A 17936-nucleotide genomic window follows, 5' to 3' on the forward strand; every position below is an offset into this window, starting at 1 on the left:
ATAATCCTCTTGGGCCACATCACAGGCCTCTCCCCAGCCAAGCCAGAAAGCTTCTGCACATTGATGAGGGGCAAAAACCCAGAAACAGCTGTCTGTGTATGGTTTTCTCGCTTGGTTTCCTATTCCCAGTCATTGTTATAAAGACCTGTATAAAGGGCCTGACATTGATTTGAAGGAATGCTGCCATCCAATAGGTGGCACTGCAGAAGTATTATTCCATCTTTCTTTTTTACTACCATATTTAATATTATTATCGATATAGCAATTTCCTTACATCAAACTACTAATGACCACTTGACTGTGAGTATGTATGTTTGTGTGGGGGTGCTTTTCATGCTCTGTCCTTGGTGATGTCATTGCTCTGCCCCTGGTGACATCATTGGAGGTCCTACATCATATATAAAACACAGAGCCTGACCAACAGAAGAACAACAAAGTTAGGGCTCTTGAAAGGGGAGGACAAACATAGCAAAATGAGAATACAACTAAGCCATTCTTATCTCAGGCACAACTCAGCGGTCCTGAAAGAAGACATGACCTACCGCCACTACAGAGATCCAGTGGGCTGAAGGACCTGCAATGACATCACTGCTGTGTGAGGAGCCATTGTGTAGTTCCTCCCATTCTGTATTTGCTTTTTTCATTTTTTTCCAGATGTAGAACTTTGCATTTCTCCTTCTTAAACACCTTTCTGTTCAAGCTTTTCTAGATCTTTTTGAATCCTCTCTCTCTCTTCCCTAGTGTTAGCTATCCCTCCTAGCTTTGTGTCATAGGAAAATTTGATTAGTTTCCAATCAATTCCCTCCTCCAGATCATTTATAAAAATGTTGAACAACACTGGGCCTAGGACAGAGCCTTGTGGTACCCCACTTGATACATTCTTCCACTTGGATGTACACCCATTTATAACCACTCTTTGAGTACGATCACTCAGCCAGTTGTGAATCCACTAACAGTTGCCTTGTCAATCCCATATTTGGTCATTTTTTCAATACGTATGGTATAAGATACTTTGTCAACTGCTTTACTAAAGTCAATATATACTATATCCACCGCATTTCCCTGATCAACCCAGTCAGTGATTCTGTCATAGAAGGAATTAGGTTTGTCTGGCATGACTTGGCAATTCATTACTATCTTTAGCTTTTCTGACACTTGCCCTACATTTTCTGAAGACGGCATTATATTCTTTAGATACCCCCCCCCCCTCTTTCCATTTGATAAACATATTTTTCTTCCTTTTTAACATGTGTGCAAGTTCTGTGTTCATTCATCCTGGTCTCTTTAAATGCTTCCCATTCTTCCTTCTTTTAGGGATTGTTAATAGAGATGAGCAAGTATACTCGCTAAGGCACATTACTCGAGTGAGTAGTGCCGTAGCCGAGTATCTCCCTGCTCGTCTCTAAAGATTCGGGGGCCGGCGGGGGGCGGGGAGTGGCGGGGGAGAGCGGGGAGGAACGGAGGGGAGATCTCTCTCTCCTCCCCCGCTCCCCGCCGCAACTCACCTGTCACCCGCACCGCCCCCCGAATCTTTAGAGACGAGCGGTGGGATACTTGGCTAAGGCAGTACTCGCTCGAGTAATGTGCCTTAGTGAGTATACTCACTCATCTCTAATTGTTAACGATTGTGCTTTGAGAATCTCATTTTGCAATATTTCCCCACTTCTTGGACATTTCTGTCCTTAAGAACATCCAGCCATTGAATTCTTCCTACCCTCTTTCGGAGTTCATTAAAATCTGCCTTTCTGGAATTTAACCTTGAGATCTGAGTCTTCTCAGGTCTTCCTCCCTGTTTTATCCAAAATTCAAGGATAGCATGATCACTGCCTCCTAAGGTCCCAGCCAATCTTACTTCCTCAATCATTTCCTCCCTGTTGCTAAGAATTAGATCCAAGGTAGCAGATCCCCTGTGGGTGGAGTCCCCGTTGCAGCCCCTGATCATGTGATCACCTGTGGGTGGAGTCAGGGATCACTTGACCAATGGCTGATCACTGTATTCAGGAGTTTGCTGAGCTGTTTATGTCTGAAAATCAGCATGGATGTACCATGTAGCACAGTGTGTGTGATCTGTGGTGTCACGATGGATAAAGTACAGCTGTGTGTGTCATGTGTGGGGATCATAATGGATGTACCATGTAGCACAGCTGTGTGGCACATTGCGCCACCAGAAACACTAGTACTATAATTTCCTAATAATTACTAGTACTTGTATATGCTCCATGTGTCAATAAAGAAATAATATGATCTTATAAGGTCTGTGCCATCTTACATTCGTTTCCTAAAGGGCATCCAACTGTTACATCCGCTTGGCGCACAAAAGAGCCACTCCACAGGTGGGACGCAAACTTGTCCGTTTAAAACCACAAACACACACATGGACACGACTCTGTTCACACACACACACTGTACACAGGACAGCACCTAAAGCACATGTCTGGCACCCTGCACAGACGTAATATACGTCACTGTTCACACCAACATACACTGTAACACATACCACATAGAACCGGACTACTCACACCTCATGTCTGGCAACTTGCACAAACATACAACACAAGTCACTGTTCACACCAACATGCAACAGGTAGTGCATACAACATGGACCCCACCCAGAGCTTACATGCATAGATGGTAAACCATAGCCAGTCCAAGTGTCCTCATACCAGTGGAATAGGGAGAATCAGCCACCATGCTGACATAAGGAGCAGTGTCAGGCATCACCCATCTGACACACAAGACATAAGACGTCTGGGGGCTGCACCTGCACAGGGATAGGGAGAAACCTGCGGGCCACCTGCACCTGTGAGGTCACCGTACCACACACTACACAATGTATGCACCCCAGAATACAAGGAGGGGAGAGACAACAGGTGTCCAAACCATCTTCAGGGAATGAGAGAGGGACACTACAGACAAGCATGCAAACACCAACTGTGAGTGGGATAAAAAGTGATACATAAGGCACTAAAATGACCAGCAATCTCTGCCAAGAGTCTGCTGGTATTTATCTGCAGCGACCAGGAGGATTGGCTGGTGGAGAATACCACACCAGCCAGCTCAATTAACCCCTACCTGTAAACGTGTGCCCAAGGAAGCCTGTAGAACCACAGGTCCCAATTGCACAACCTTAACACCAACTACCGGCTGTGGTAAAACCCCTGGCTATAGTAGTTGTATTGGTAGAGGCTGATAACTCTAGCTTCTCTAACAGGAAATTACTAAACCATTTTATGGCACTGAAGACAGTACTTCCACAATGGTAACAATTCACATAAAGAATGCATTAATTTGCATTAACAATTGCACCCCCGAAGCTGACCATCTAACATCAGTATATCTGCTATGCACCGATGTTTCATTCTCCCAGCGCTAACAGCCTTAGTTAAAAGCCTCAAATATCATAAGAGTTAGGAGTTTCAGGAAAACAACATGTGCCAGTCTAACTGAATGTCATTTTTGCCTTTTTATGCCGAGCAAATCAAGCTTTCAATCAATGCTTTCAATTAGGTTCTTCGAGACTAAAAAAAAAAGAGTGGCGGCTGCACAATGAGCTCCCACAGGTGTAGCCGTAATTCAGTTTTCATATTGAATTTCTTTATTGTAACATTAATTCAGAAGCAGTAAAATGTTTTGTTGTGGGGGAAATATCACGAAATCTGTTTTATGAGAGCTAAAGGACAAATAACTAATTCTATAAAGGTGCAGCATATCAATGCCACATTATTGAGCAGATGGGTTTATAAGAGCTAGCTTATTGCCAATAATTGGCAGGTGCAGACCACAGTAGAACAAGTCTGCAATAAATGTTCACATGAAGGGTGCTGGAGCAGATGTTAGAGCAAAAAGAAACTCGGGAAGAAGTCACATGAAGAGTAATTAGGTGCTTACAATATTGGAGCGCTCGTGCCTTCAAATACATCGTGAGATATGTCTTTAGACAAACATTATGATACCGCTTATGTGGCTGTTAGTTCAATAAGGAGGAAATTAGATTTTAAAGTCCCGTAGCCAGCCATGCACTGGTTTAGAAAATGTATACATGAGCTGATCACGTACGCTCATGTATAACACTGATGTATATGTATATTATATCAGTATGCACTAACCAAGCTTTGCATAAAAAAACTGTGTACATCGAAAGGCCACTTCACTAAAGACTGCAATCTAGTAGCACATTGGACCTCCTTTGGCCTTCAGAACAGCAACAGTTCATTGTGGTGTCCGTAGAAAGCATTCCCCACAACATTACTCCAGCTCTAACTGCCAGAATTGTTGATACTGGACAGGAAGGGTTCATCAATTCATGCTGCTTGCACCAAATTCTGACTCTCCCATCAGCAGGTGCAACGACTGAGACACAGGGCACACCACTGAGGAGATGGCGGGGGTAGTTGGTAGGGATGTCACGGTGGCACTACCAACTCCTTCCCTGAGGGACGGGCACAAGGATGGCCAAGGCGCCGCCAGGCCTCTTCCAGACAACGCTGTGGCAGCAGTCACCTGAATAAATGGTGTGGTAGGCTTGAAGAAATGAAATGGGTGACGTTACTGTTCCTTACTTGGTAGGATGTCCGACGGGAGAAGTAAAAGAGTCCACACACGACTAACTTGACAACTTCAGTCACTGGGAACGGTCAATGACTGGACTTTACTTGCAGAATATACAAATTCTCACACCAGTGCAGGAAGGACAAATTACGGAGGTCAGGGAGGAACAACACAGGATGGTACCAGGCCTACAGTCTAAGTTATCTATATGACTCCACTTCTGGACACACACACACTAGGACACAGGATGATACCGATCCTACAGGCAAAGTTATCTGTATGACTCTGCTCCTGGACATGAACACTGGAGGAAGATGAATCACTCCACTAACACTCACTTTTGGACAGGCTTCTGAACACTGCACAGTGGTCTCTCTCTTTCTCTCCCCTAAGATAGCGGTCCTGGAACAAAGTCATTAGGGTACCTCTCTTCCTCTTCCAACCTTCACTGTCCTTCCACACTCAACCGTTGAAGCAATGCAACGCCTTTTCTTCCTTCTCTTGCACTCACATATATACCTTGCATACTCATGTGACAACACAAATTGTTACATTTTCCAGACATATCCCAAACATTCACAGACCTTAACCTCTTACATGCTGCAGCTGTGCAATACACATAACTAAAGACAAGACAATTTGCACAGAGTATCCACATTAACGATATGACATGTATGACAGTTATGGAGGGGCCAGATATATAGACTTTGGGCCACTACACATGCACAACAGACATCTGGATTCATCTAACCAGGCGATGTTTTCCCACCACTCGGTAATGCAATATTTGTGGTCCTTGTCTTTCTGTTTCTCTTAGACAGTATTGGCACTCAACCTGGTCATCAGCTTTAATAGTGCATCATGATAAGAATGACACGTTGTGTGTTCGGACACATAAGTTGAAGCCATCAGTGTTGTATTTAGCCACAATCTGCTTGACTATGCACTGCCTGTTCACCAATACAATTCTTGACATCCTCTTCTGACCCCTTTCATCGATGAGTTATGTCTACAGAAAGCCATTTTGTAGGATGTTTTTCCTCAATCACAGCATTCTTGGATCACTCTCAACACAGTTGCACGAGAAAAACCTTACAAGGCTGGCACATTTTGCAATACTACCCCAGCTAGTCTGGCACCGATGATCATGCCTTGCTCAAACTTGCTCAGATTTCTTGATTTTCCCTTTCTAATTTGAAGTCACATTGAAACTGATCCATGGAAACTTGCCCACTTGACTTTATGCTGCACTCTGGGGTCATATATCTAATTTCCATACCGGGAAGCTCCAATAGTGAAAGGGCAGGTGTCCCTAATACAGCTGCCAGTCAATGTATATTGTAATATGAAAATACTATATGCCTATGTATCAATGTCCAAGTTGATAAGCATTATCACTGTTTTCAGAATTCTTGTGATCTGGCCTCTTGCATAGGTTTTTGCACAGAAACCTGCAGTAAATTGATGCAGTAACATGTAGAGCAATGAAATAAGTGTTCCCCTAAGTGTGCTTAGTATGTTTAAAGCAACCCTTCGGTCCTGGACAAACAAAGATGGCAACACCACTTCTCTGGCTACCTGTTGCACATTGTGCACTAGTATGCATCATTAGTCTAAGACACAACACGCAACTTTGATTGGCCAACGCTGCCCAGGTGAACAACAGTGGCCAGCGAAAGCAGCATGTAGTGTCTTAGACTACCGATGCATACTAATACAAAGTGTATATCGAGTAGTTAGAGAAGCGGTGCAGCCATTCTTGTTTGGACAGGACCGGAGTGTAGCTCTAAACACTTACCATAGATCAAACTTGGTATTCACGATGTACTACCCATATGTGCTAAATTCCTATAGGAAGTTGCCTAATGTAAGTAAGTTGACATTTTCAAAGTTTACACTATAGTGATGCATAACTTTATGAAAAACGTAAAACTTTTTACCTGGTTCACCTCTTCTACCCCTTTTGCCTCTCTGCCCAGGTGGACCTATAATGAAAGAAAGAAACACTGGGTTAGCTTTGCCGCTTATATAAAAGAGACATTTTATTTGCTAATAAAAGAAATTGTACTTCAAAAATAAAAAGGTTTGCTTTATATACGTGGGGCCAATAATTAGTCGCAGTGCTATAAAGTGCTATAGTAATACATTGTGTGGGCCTCGGCCGGTTTACATGATGGTCTGACCTTGTCAGTTCCTGAACCTATGACCTTTTAGTCGAAGCATTAGCAGCGGCTGGAGCCGAAGAAATGACTTCTAAGGTAATTTCATGACTTTACTATTAATGTTCATGACAAGCAATTATTCACAGGATTATTCATTATGAATGAAATGTAGATTAAATTCTGCTTTGAAATACCACAGGCAATTTAATAAAACCTACGGGCCACACGTATGCAACAAATCTAAACCAGCAGAAGCACATCACAAAGACACGTCGAGGTAACCTCCAAACTGAGGACAGCTATGTTAAAAGTCAAAGGGCCACTCCTGTATATATCTCAGAATACATGGATGAATTTATGTGTTCATTCCTAAACCGACAGGGTTATTCTTCAGTTATACCGCAGCTATGTATTGTGCAGTGCTGTACAGAGATGTAATTATTCACACTGGTTGTAGTTCCCAGTGGGGCTCACAATATCATGTTCCCAGGGTCAATCATAACCACTAGGCCCCCTTTGCCTACGAAGCCTATCGACCTACCCATGTTTGAAATACAGGACTGAGCAAAAGTTTTAGTCAAGTGTGATAAAAATGCTGCAAATTAAAAATGCTTTCAAAAATAGAAGCATTAATAGTTTATTTTTGGCAATTACGAAATAGGTAGTTACACTGAGGTAAGGTCTGTTCCAGCCAAAGATTTCAAAGCAGACCGGGGGTTTCAAGATGTGCTCTTTTGAGTAAACAGGTAACTTTGAGGACTGCAGAAGCAGAGGTTAGCCAAGGAAACTTAGTGCAGCAGATGAAAGACACATCTTGCTTACTTCCCTTCGAAACTGGAAGATGTCCAGCAGTGCCATCAGCTCAGAACTGTAAGAAACCAGTGGCACCCAGGAACACCCATCTACTGTTTGGAGAAGTCTGTCCAGGAATGGTCTTCATGGAAGCCATACATTTGATGTAAAAACAAGGCCAGGCAACTCAACTGTGCACAAAAACATTGGAACGTGAGTGCAGAAAAGTGTCAAGAGGAGCTCTGGGACGATGAATCAAAATGTGAAATATTTGTCTGTAACAGAAGGCAGTCTGTTCGCCGAAGGGCTGAAGAGCGATACGATAATGAGTGTCTGCAGGCAACACTGAAGCATGGAGGATGTTCCTTGCAAGTTTGTGGCTGCATTTCAACAAATGGAGTTGGGGATTTGGTCAGGATTAATGGTGACCTCAATGCAGGGAAATATAGGCAGATAGTTATCCATCCTGCAATACCATCAGGGAGGCATCTGATTGGCTTCAAATTTATTCTGCAGCAGGACAACAACCCCAAACATACCGCAAATGTCATTAAGAACTATCCTCAGCATAAAGTGATGATATGGCCTCCTCACACTACCAATCTCAACATCATCAAGTCAGTCTTGGAATACATGTAGAAACAGAAGGATTTGAGGAAGCCGACATCCACCGAAGATCTGTAGTTAGTTCTCTAAGATGTTTGAAACTGATGTTGTGATGAAGTTAAAGGGTAGTAGTCACTCCAAATATTGACTTGATTTACATTTTTCTTTTGTTCATAAACTTTGCATTTAGTTAACTGACAGAAGTAAACAATAAGGGCGACCTCAGATGGAAATTTTTGCACTCGCAAAACACAGAGAATAGAGCACATTGATTTCTCATTTCCTTTTTCTGTGCATGCATTTCTTGTGCGCACAAAAAAAATATAACCGGCTCTATTTGTGCACCAAATGCCCATAGGAGTCTATGGGAGATGCGCAAATGCGTGTGCAAGAACATGCGCCATATGTAGTGCATTTCCGTGTAAGAAAGGAACACATGTGGACCTGATCAGGCTAAATAGCCTTTTAAATCAGAGTGGGTGGTGTAGCACATATTCATATTTACATACCCTGCATGCGCAAAAAAGTACAGCTTGATGCACAGACACGCACAAATCACCTCATCTCCTCATTCACTACAAATATGTTGTGCTGAGGCGAGCATATTATGTACATTTGTCTGAAGCCATCCTAACTTCTACTTTGAATGAAACCAGACTGAGCGCCCCTTTAATTCGAACTTCTCATTCCCGCCTCCAAGACTTCTCCAGAGCAGCACCGGTCCTCTGGAACACACTACCAAAGGCTACCCGAGCAATCCAGGACTCGCAGAACTTCAGGCGTGCTCTAAAAACGCACCTCTTCAGGGAGGCATACCGCATTCCCTAAACAAACCTCTCTGTACTCCGCCTGATAACATGCTCCCTGACCTACTGACTGCAATCCCTGCTAGCCATCATAAACCGCTCCTGCAGTCACACCGTTTCTGCCGTCACACGGCTAAATGTCTGACCATTGTCTATGTGTATAGCATCGCTCACTCTCCACCTCGCCATACTGTGCACATCTCCAGCCCCTTTACCCTCTGTATCACCCCATTACTTGTAGTATGTAAGCTCGTTGGAGCAGGACCCTCACCCCTATTGTTTCCATCAACTGATTACTATATGTAACCGTGGTTCTGTAATGTTTGTATTTTGTCTTTCTGTATTCCCCCCTGTCTATGTAAGCGCTGCGGAATATGTTGGCGCTATACAAATAAAGATTATTATTATTATTACTTTTGAAGTATTTATACTTTGTAGCATTTTTCCACAGTTTTGCACAGCACTGTATATAAGGCTATGTTCCCATGTTCCCCACCCAAAAGCCACGGGATAGTGCGTGTGAATGTGGTTTTGCCTAAACCTACTTATATATAGCAGAAAAAAGCTCAAATTGGAAGGCTTGCGAAATAATTATATCTGTACAAAAGTCTGTATGAAGAGTTGCCTGATAACCAGACAGACTTACTACGGAATGTGAATGTTGACTGAAGAATATGGGAAATGGTTCATAGACTGGAATGTAAACTACAAGTATTAAGGCAATATTTGCTTTAATAGTACTGAGTGTCATTGGAGCAATGTAGATCCACTATCAGTTTCCGTTTCCCAGGTCTCTACCCTGGCATCTTACTAAAAAATTACTTTTAGATCATTTCTATTTCAATCTCTGAAAGGTAAGATTGGAGTCACAATTCTACAATTTGCAAATTTAAATTTGTAATTCATGAACCTTTTTAATTCCCAAGACGCCCACATTTCTCCCCAAGTTAGAATGAGGTTATTTGGGCAATGTTTACTTTAATAATATTGAGTAGTCCATTAGTGTGACAGGAATAAGGAGGATTAACTAGCCAATTCTCCCACGTTCACCATATTTCCTGTGGAAAACAGACCGCAACTGGACAAAATTAATTAAAAATATCACATTCATTTTAAGTACATTACTGTTAGTAGTTTGTACCCTAAATGTACAAAATGGTGTTCTTTTAATGACAATTAGTCATGTTGGCTAATGTAATTACATTATTTTAGCATTTGTATTATTTTAGTGTAAAGCATATACAATGTACTACATGTAAAAGAGTTATAAATAGAGATGAGCGAGTATACTCGCTAAGGCACATTACTCGAGCGAGTAGTGCCTTAGCCGAGTATCTCCCGGCTCGTCTCTAAAGATTTGGGGGCCGGCGCTGGTGACAGGTGAGTTGCGGCGGGGAGCGGGGGGGGGGGGGGGAGGGGAGGAAGAGAGAGATCTCCCCTCCGTTCCTCCCCGCTCCCCGCCCTCCGCCGGCCCCCAAATCTTTAGAGATGAGCGGGGAGATACTCGACTAAGGCACTACTCGCTCGAGTAATGTGCCTTAGCGAGTATACTCGCTCATCTCTAGTTATAAACTATCCTTCTAACCCAGGGCAGAATGTACCGTATGTGCAGTGTTCATGTAGACGTCTACAGGGTCTGTGGAGAAACAATCGAATTGCCCTAATATTGGACAGAAGACCTCATGGAAAAAAATAAAATGGCCATTTTTGGAATTCTGAATAAGAATTGAATTCTGTTATTAGCAGTCATTCTGTTACAGTTCATTTTGCCCCGGAAAAAGCTCAAACTGAGCGGAACGTAAGTGGGGCGGTCTGATACGTTGTGGAGACTCTACTCAATATTTTAATGCCTGCAAGCTTTAAAGGGGTTGTCCCGCGCCGAAACGGGTTTTTTTTTTTTCAACCCCCCCCCCCCCCGTTCGGCGCGAGACAACCCCGATGCAGGGACCTAAAGAAAGCTTACCGGAGCGCTTACCTTAATCCCCGCGCTCCGGTGACTTCTATACTTACCGGTGAAGATGGCCGCCGGGATCCTCTTCCTCCGTGGACCGCAGCTCTTCTGTGCGGTCCATTGCCGATTCCAGCCTCCTGATTGGCTGGAATCGGCACGTGACGGGGCGGAGCTACACGGAGCTACACGGAGCCCCATAGAGAACAGGAGAAGACCTGGACTGCGCAAGCGCGGCTAATTTGGCCATCGGAGGGCGAAAATTAGTCGGCTCCATGGGAACGAGGACGCTAGCAACGGAGCAGGTAAGTATAAAACTTTTTATAACTTCTGTATGGCTCATAATTAATGCACAATGTACATTACAAAGTGCATTATTATGGCCATACAGAAGTGTATAGACCCACTTGCTGCCGCGGGACAACCCCTTTAAGCTCTTGTGAGTATAATGAAAAACGTGTAAGGAATATTCACTTTTTGCAGTTTTTCACTAGAGGCACTTTCTGGTTCCCTTGACTAGTCTGATCAGCTGGTTTTGAAGATCCTAGAACTTCTTGTTTACCTCATGCTGTTGCTTTCTTAAGAGAACTAGTGGACATTGCTTGCTCCAACATAAGTGACTGATAAGAACTTTAAGAGCTCAGTCACACGGGAGCATCTGGGCGCCGATGCGCCCGTCTTCCTGCAGGATAAGACGGCCGCACTGCAGGTGCGCACGACTCTCCACACCGCCAGCAGAAAGAACACATGACCGGCTCCATTGCCGGTCATGTGTTCTTTCTTTCGTCGCTGCAGAGAGTCGTGCGCACGTGCAGTGCGGCCGTCTTCTTCGTGCAGGAAGACGGGCGCATCGGCGCCCAGATGCGCCCGTGTGGCTGAGCCCAGATCACTTAGTTGGTTTTTCAGATAAGGGCCATTTCCAGAGACTAATAGTTGTTTAGAAACTCGCTGGACCATGGGAATATGGACAGCTACGTGGTATACTCAATACGTTGCCTGGAGATTTTATGAATAGCAATCCTAGAATAAAAAGAGTGGGGCCACAAAAATGAAAGCTGTGCTGTGATTGGTTGCTATTGGCAATGAAAAGTACAGGGTAAGTTGGTGAGTTTTCTATTTTTAAGTACGCCAGTATTTGTCGCCTGGTGCTAAAGAACGCTTATGTAAAATTTCTCTTCAGTCGCGCCAGAACTGTGGATTTGTATGTGACACAAACAAACAGATTTTGCATTTTATATGTGATAATCGTTCAGTGTAAACGCTGCCAGCGACTGAACAACAAATGATAGTTTGTTTGCTTATCTTTCATCATTCAATTTATGCATACTCTGCCTTCATTCAATGAGCAATACATTTTGGCATAACTTCGGGTGCCTAATGGGCCATTTACACGGGACGATTATCTCTTAAAATTTTTTCAAAAATAAAACAAATTTGAGCGATAATCTTGAAGTGTAAATGAAAACAAATCCCTAACTATTCGGTCACAAGTCCTTTAAGTCAACATAAGAACTATGGCTAAATCACAGGCTTGTCGTTCAGTGTAAGCACTCCCCATAGTGCTTCACATAGATGGCCGCCATCCAGCGCTGAAGTCTGTCAGTGTAAGCACTCTGTAAACTTTAGCGGTGACGTCAGCGCTCATGCAGTCATTAACCCAACTGTCATCTAAACAAGATCATGGGCGAGTGACATCACCATTAGTTGTTCACGCTAGACAGGCAGATCATCCCTGGGAATCGCCAACTTCTTGCTCAGTCTTCACATTCTGAGTGGGCATCCTTTAGATGTAACGAGAAGTGAGCGAACCAAGGATGATTTTAATGCAGGCTAAGACTGAGGGACAAATGAAAAGTGAACGAATAGTGCCTGATGGCTCCGCGTTTAGACGTAATGATTATGGGGCATTTTTGCCTGACTATCACTACGTGTAAATGGGCCAAAACTCTGTTACCACTTTGCTTTTTGAAATAAGGAGCATGATAGATGCTATATCTTAAAATTAATTTTCCCTTGTTATATCTGGCATGCAAACCATATTCAGAATCTCAATAGTTATGGGGTGGGAGCTCAGTTCCAGCTAATTGCAAAGAAGGGAAGGGCACCCTGCAAAAGGAAAATGTGTCATTAAAGGACATTGGACGAGGTGCTACCAACAAATGCCAACATCCTCTAAGTGATATCTCATTGAATTTCCAGTCATGCATATAGGTGGTTATGCTATTCTTTTTCAATGCATGGCCTATCCTAAGGACACACCATCAATTAGATTTGTGGGTGTCTAACTTTCAGCACCACCACAGATCAGCTGTTTGAAGAGGCCAAGATGCTCATTGTGTCTGCTTCATTGTTTACCAGGCAAAGCTCCATAGTTTTTGGGATTCTTGTCAGGTTCTTTGAGCTTCAGTGGGGTTACTGAAAGATGGACCTCCACTGATAAAATGTTGATGGTCTACCCTAAGTATACCCCATCAATTTTTTTTAACCAGCCAGATAACTGTCAAACTGGGTCTTAAAGGACTTCGAAATTTGCATCTTATATAGGGAATTTCCAAGCTGACTAATTTAGAAGTGTATCAGGTTAGTTATTAAGGTTTATGTATAATTTACAAAGGGAGGGGAACATGAACTTAAGAAATAATCAGGATGTGTAAATCTCACAATATATCAGGTTCAAAATGTTGTACACATTGTGATCTACTAGCAACATACTATGTCTCCAAAATAAGAGAAGAATGAGAAAACTGAACACGGGGCTTGGGTCGAAAGAGGTGTAAATGTGTTCTAGGTTATGACTTCCTGAACTTCAATCAACAGGCTTGTCCCCTGATCACAGTAGATCATACTATACTACAAGGTATCATGTTAAAAGGATAACAAATGAACCAAAAACTAAAACAAACAGTAATAACTACTGGGAAAGTTTTTTAGGAAAATCCCCTTTCCTTCATGTATATGAAAGTTCTTCTCCCCCTACTTATCTTCCCATCAGCCATTCCTAACTCCTCTTTCATTGTGATATTCATTTTTATTGAGTCGGCAGGAAGCAATGTGGTGTTGAAAGGAACAACGGGGCACCTTGTTGAAGATGGAAACAGTGAGTCTTGGCATTCGGGACTGAAAAGATTAGGCTGCTTCTGTTTGTATTTGATGGAACTGTGCAGATATAGCATCGAGTTAAGAAAAAAATTCTGTCAAAGGTCCTAAAATGTCACTGAAGGAAAAAAAAATGCTGCATTTGTGTGTGGGCTAATGAAGTCTGTCTCTGGCAATCAAAGGATTAGTTCTCGAAGAAAAACAGCAGCAAGATTCCAAGTGGACAAAGGAATTGAGAATTACTCTCATCAATGTTAACACTGTTTCGTAGGGGCAACACATTGCCACGTTCTTGAAAATGTCATGTTTCTTTCAGGAACACAAGTGAAGGAAATGAACTGGCTAGCTGCTCCAGACTTACATATAGTATTTTCCTGATGGGCTATTTCAATGAACACACACGGGCACACATAATGATATCATATCCGCGATTACTGCAAATAGCTCCTAGAGGCCATTAATTTTCGATTGTGAAAGAACTGTTGATACCATCGGCAAACGGAAAACAGCAGGGAGAAAAATAATTTTAAGTGGCAGCACTATTTATAAAATAGACTTGCCTTGACAATAACTCATTGTAACATTGCCATGGTCTGGCAGAGTGCCGAGAGTAAGGAACAGTGTCACCATGTCATCCATACAATGACATATTAGGCTCATGGGATTCAAAGGCATATACTCTACAATAAAATGTTCCCACACAATTGATGCAATAGAGAGATATATCCATTGCGTTCATACATGGATGACTTTCCCATTTGTAGTGAAAGACATAATAATAAGAGGAAGAAGTAGGAGAAAAGGAAGAACAGGAAAAAAAGAAGAGGAGCAGAAGAGGAAGAAGAGGAAGAAGAAGACTTTGCTAAAAAAGTCTGGTCAAACAGCTTTCTTGCTTGATCTGTGGATACTGGTTTAGGCTGGTTTCACACAGTCATTTTGCAAACACGCTGTTTTGGGTGACTTTTCACTGATTGGTGACAAAAAGGTTCTTGGTGACAAAAAATACTGCGTCCAGTAGCTGTAGGTCAGTAGGAAATTAGAAGACAGACTACAAACAGTGGGTTTTTTAAAAATATTTTTTGCCCCTATTGCTGTGGGCATATTTGTGTGCGCATTATACAGAGAATAGAATGCATCGATTTCAATGGATTTGTCCACAACTAAGTCGTATTTTGAGTAAATATTTTGGCGGTGCACAAAAAAATCCCAAAACCACAGCATGCTCCAATTTTCTACGCATTTGCAAACCAAAGGTCTCTAAAGAAGCCAATGGGGGTGGGGGCATGTGGTGACAAGGAGATGCGTAATACACTGTGTAATTCCGCTGTAGGAAGAACACATCTGGAATGAATTAGCCATTTCAAGTAGTGCAAATGAACATTGCAGTTAAATACACCGATGCACGTGCAAAAAAGCATTGCTTGTTCTGCAAAATTGCAGTGCTGAGGTGCGCACAAATATGTATACGCCCATGTGAAGGAGCCCCCAATGTCGTTTTCTTTAATATCACAGCATATGGTTTTGACATCTCCCCACCCTAATGCCCTACACTACTTGCTTGTATGCCCTAAATGTTCTCAACCGTGGACTGGCCTATTACATGGTATGTGGTCCTGCCCTAAAATCCAAAAATGCTGGATAGATATTAAAACCCTCATACATAGAACATGGAAACATGTCTTACCGCTGTCCCCATAAACATACTTATTCCACTCTTCGCCACCCATAATAAATATGACAAGACTATCACACATTATATTGTTTGTGAGTAAACGCTGTTTATTACAATACTGGCAACAACAACAAGTCCCAATAATATCTGATATTATACAACAGATCCTTCATTTCGATAGGCTAGAAACAGAACGACGGGCAGAATCGCAGGCCAAAAGATTCTTCCTTAAATGTAGTTACTTCATGGAAACATTTCTCACTACCTCAGAAATAAGATCACGTGTGTACCCCTTTAAAGATACTACCTGGTACCTCACCTTGGAAAATGCCGACCAGCTAGAGAGGTCAAGATTAGATGGCTAAGCTATGAGGAATTCCAAATAACTCAGAAGGTTTCTATATTTTGAATATGGTCCACATCTAGACGAGAGTGGAGAATCCTAGGTCCAAAGTTGGGATTTTTGAGATACCTTTAAGACGTTAGGTAAGGTATATGAATGCATCTCATTTTCTGGGGTTTTTTTCTCTCTCTTTCTTTTTCCTTCCTTTATTCCATGTCTTGTCATTTTATTTTAAATGTATGTTCTGACAATAAAAAAGTAGCTGAAAGCTCTAACTACTAGAATCTTACAGATTTATGTACAAGCTCACGAGGTTTCTGTATTGTAATGTAACATTATTTCTATTATTCTCATTGTTATGCTATACCTAAATGCCAATAAAAAGATGTTTAAAAAAAATAAAATATATCCCAGCATGCTGAAGTTATGACATTTTTAAAGTGTTTTCTCATTGATTTCTCTATGCAGAAAAAAAAGCTTGAGAAAAAAATGTGTATATAAAAAAGAGCATGTAAAAAATATATGAAGTTCATGGCGCTTTTTCAAAATACAAAAACTGTACCAAAAAGCTGTGTGTGAGGGAGCCCTTAAAGGGATACGTATGTTATGATGCTTAACATGCAATAACAGCATATATGGTTCTTGGAAGCAATGACGGTCCACCCTCCTCACTGAAAGCACACTGTGATAGACAGTCATAATAAGGAACTGTTAAAGTAACCACTTAATTTAGGCAGTACTCAAGGGATATCATAGCCTTATCAATGCCTAATTATTTATCGATGTATTGGGGAAGAGTACAATGAGAAACACTCAGGTGATGTTTCCAAACTTTTCTGTTTTACAATGCAAGACTGTACTGACAACCCCTTCACCCCCACCTTCCCACAAGGTTAAACAATTCAAAGTCTACAGCATATGTGATTACAGAGGTTAATTATGACAAAACTGCATGCTTAGCGTCTGGGACCCTGTTAGTAAAACTACAATGCATGTCTTTTGTATAGAGATGAGCGAGCATACTCGTCTGAGCTTGATGCTCGTTCGAGTATTAGGGTGCTCGAGATGCTCGTTACTCGAGACGAGCACCACGCGGTACTCGTCTCGATTAAACGAGCACTGACCATTGAATTCAATGGAGCCGGCAATACAGCCGGCTCCATTGAAAGCAATGGCCTGCTGGCGAGCGCGGGATGAATTGTCGGGAAGGGCTTAAATATATAATGAATGGGTGTGTGAGTGGAATCTGCCTCTGATTGGTCAGGCTGTGACCAATTAGAGGCAGCTCATTCAGCAGGCGGGGATTTTAAATCCCCGGCTGCTGAATACTACCACCAGCTGTTCAGAGCAGTTCAGGAGGACTGCCGCTGGCTGTGCTGAACTCCGTCTGCCGGGACCAGGTGAGTATATATATATTTTTGATTTTTTACACATTTCTGGATGAATTGCAGGGAAGGGCTTATATATTTAAGCCCTTCCTGACAATTCATCCTGCGATCGCCGGCAGCCCATTGCTTTCAATGGAGCCAGCTGTATTGCCGGCTCCATTGAATTCAATGGGCTAACATCGTTCTTCTCTGCCACAGATGCTACAGCTGTGGCAGATGAGGACGATCTTTATGCTGACAGTGCGGGGGGGGGGGGGTCTCACTCTTGCCACTATTGTGGCTTAATAGTGGGACCTGGGAACTTGAGATGCAGCCCAACATGTAGCCCCTCGCCTGCCCTATCCGTTTCTGTGTCGTTCCCATCACTTTCTTGAATTTCCCAGGTTTTCACAAATGAAAACCTTAGTGAGCATCGGCGATATACAAAAATGCTCGAGTCGCCCATTGACTTCAATGGGGTTCGTTACTCGAAACGAACTCTCGAGCATCACTGAAAGTTCGACTCGAGTAACGAGCACCCGAGCATTTTGGTGCTCGCTCATCTCTACTTTTGTACATGTACGTCTTGCTATATG

The 17936-nt window shown here is 42.6% G+C and overlaps 1 protein-coding gene across 1 annotated transcript in view; it reads right to left on the reverse strand.

Annotated features, from left to right (window-relative positions):
* The window catches only part of COL25A1 (collagen type XXV alpha 1 chain), a 404320-nt gene that overhangs the window by 163238 nt on the left and 223146 nt on the right, over positions 1-17936 (reverse strand). The window contains exon 3 of the mRNA XM_066573822.1: positions 6489-6533. Coding sequence (XP_066429919.1) covers positions 6489-6533 — 45 coding nt within the window. The remainder of the gene's footprint in view (positions 1-6488; positions 6534-17936) is intronic.

The sequence above is a fragment of the Eleutherodactylus coqui genome, chromosome 7 (assembly GCF_035609145.1).
Source record: "Eleutherodactylus coqui strain aEleCoq1 chromosome 7, aEleCoq1.hap1, whole genome shotgun sequence".
Classification (NCBI taxonomy): domain Eukaryota; kingdom Metazoa; phylum Chordata; class Amphibia; order Anura; family Eleutherodactylidae; genus Eleutherodactylus; species Eleutherodactylus coqui.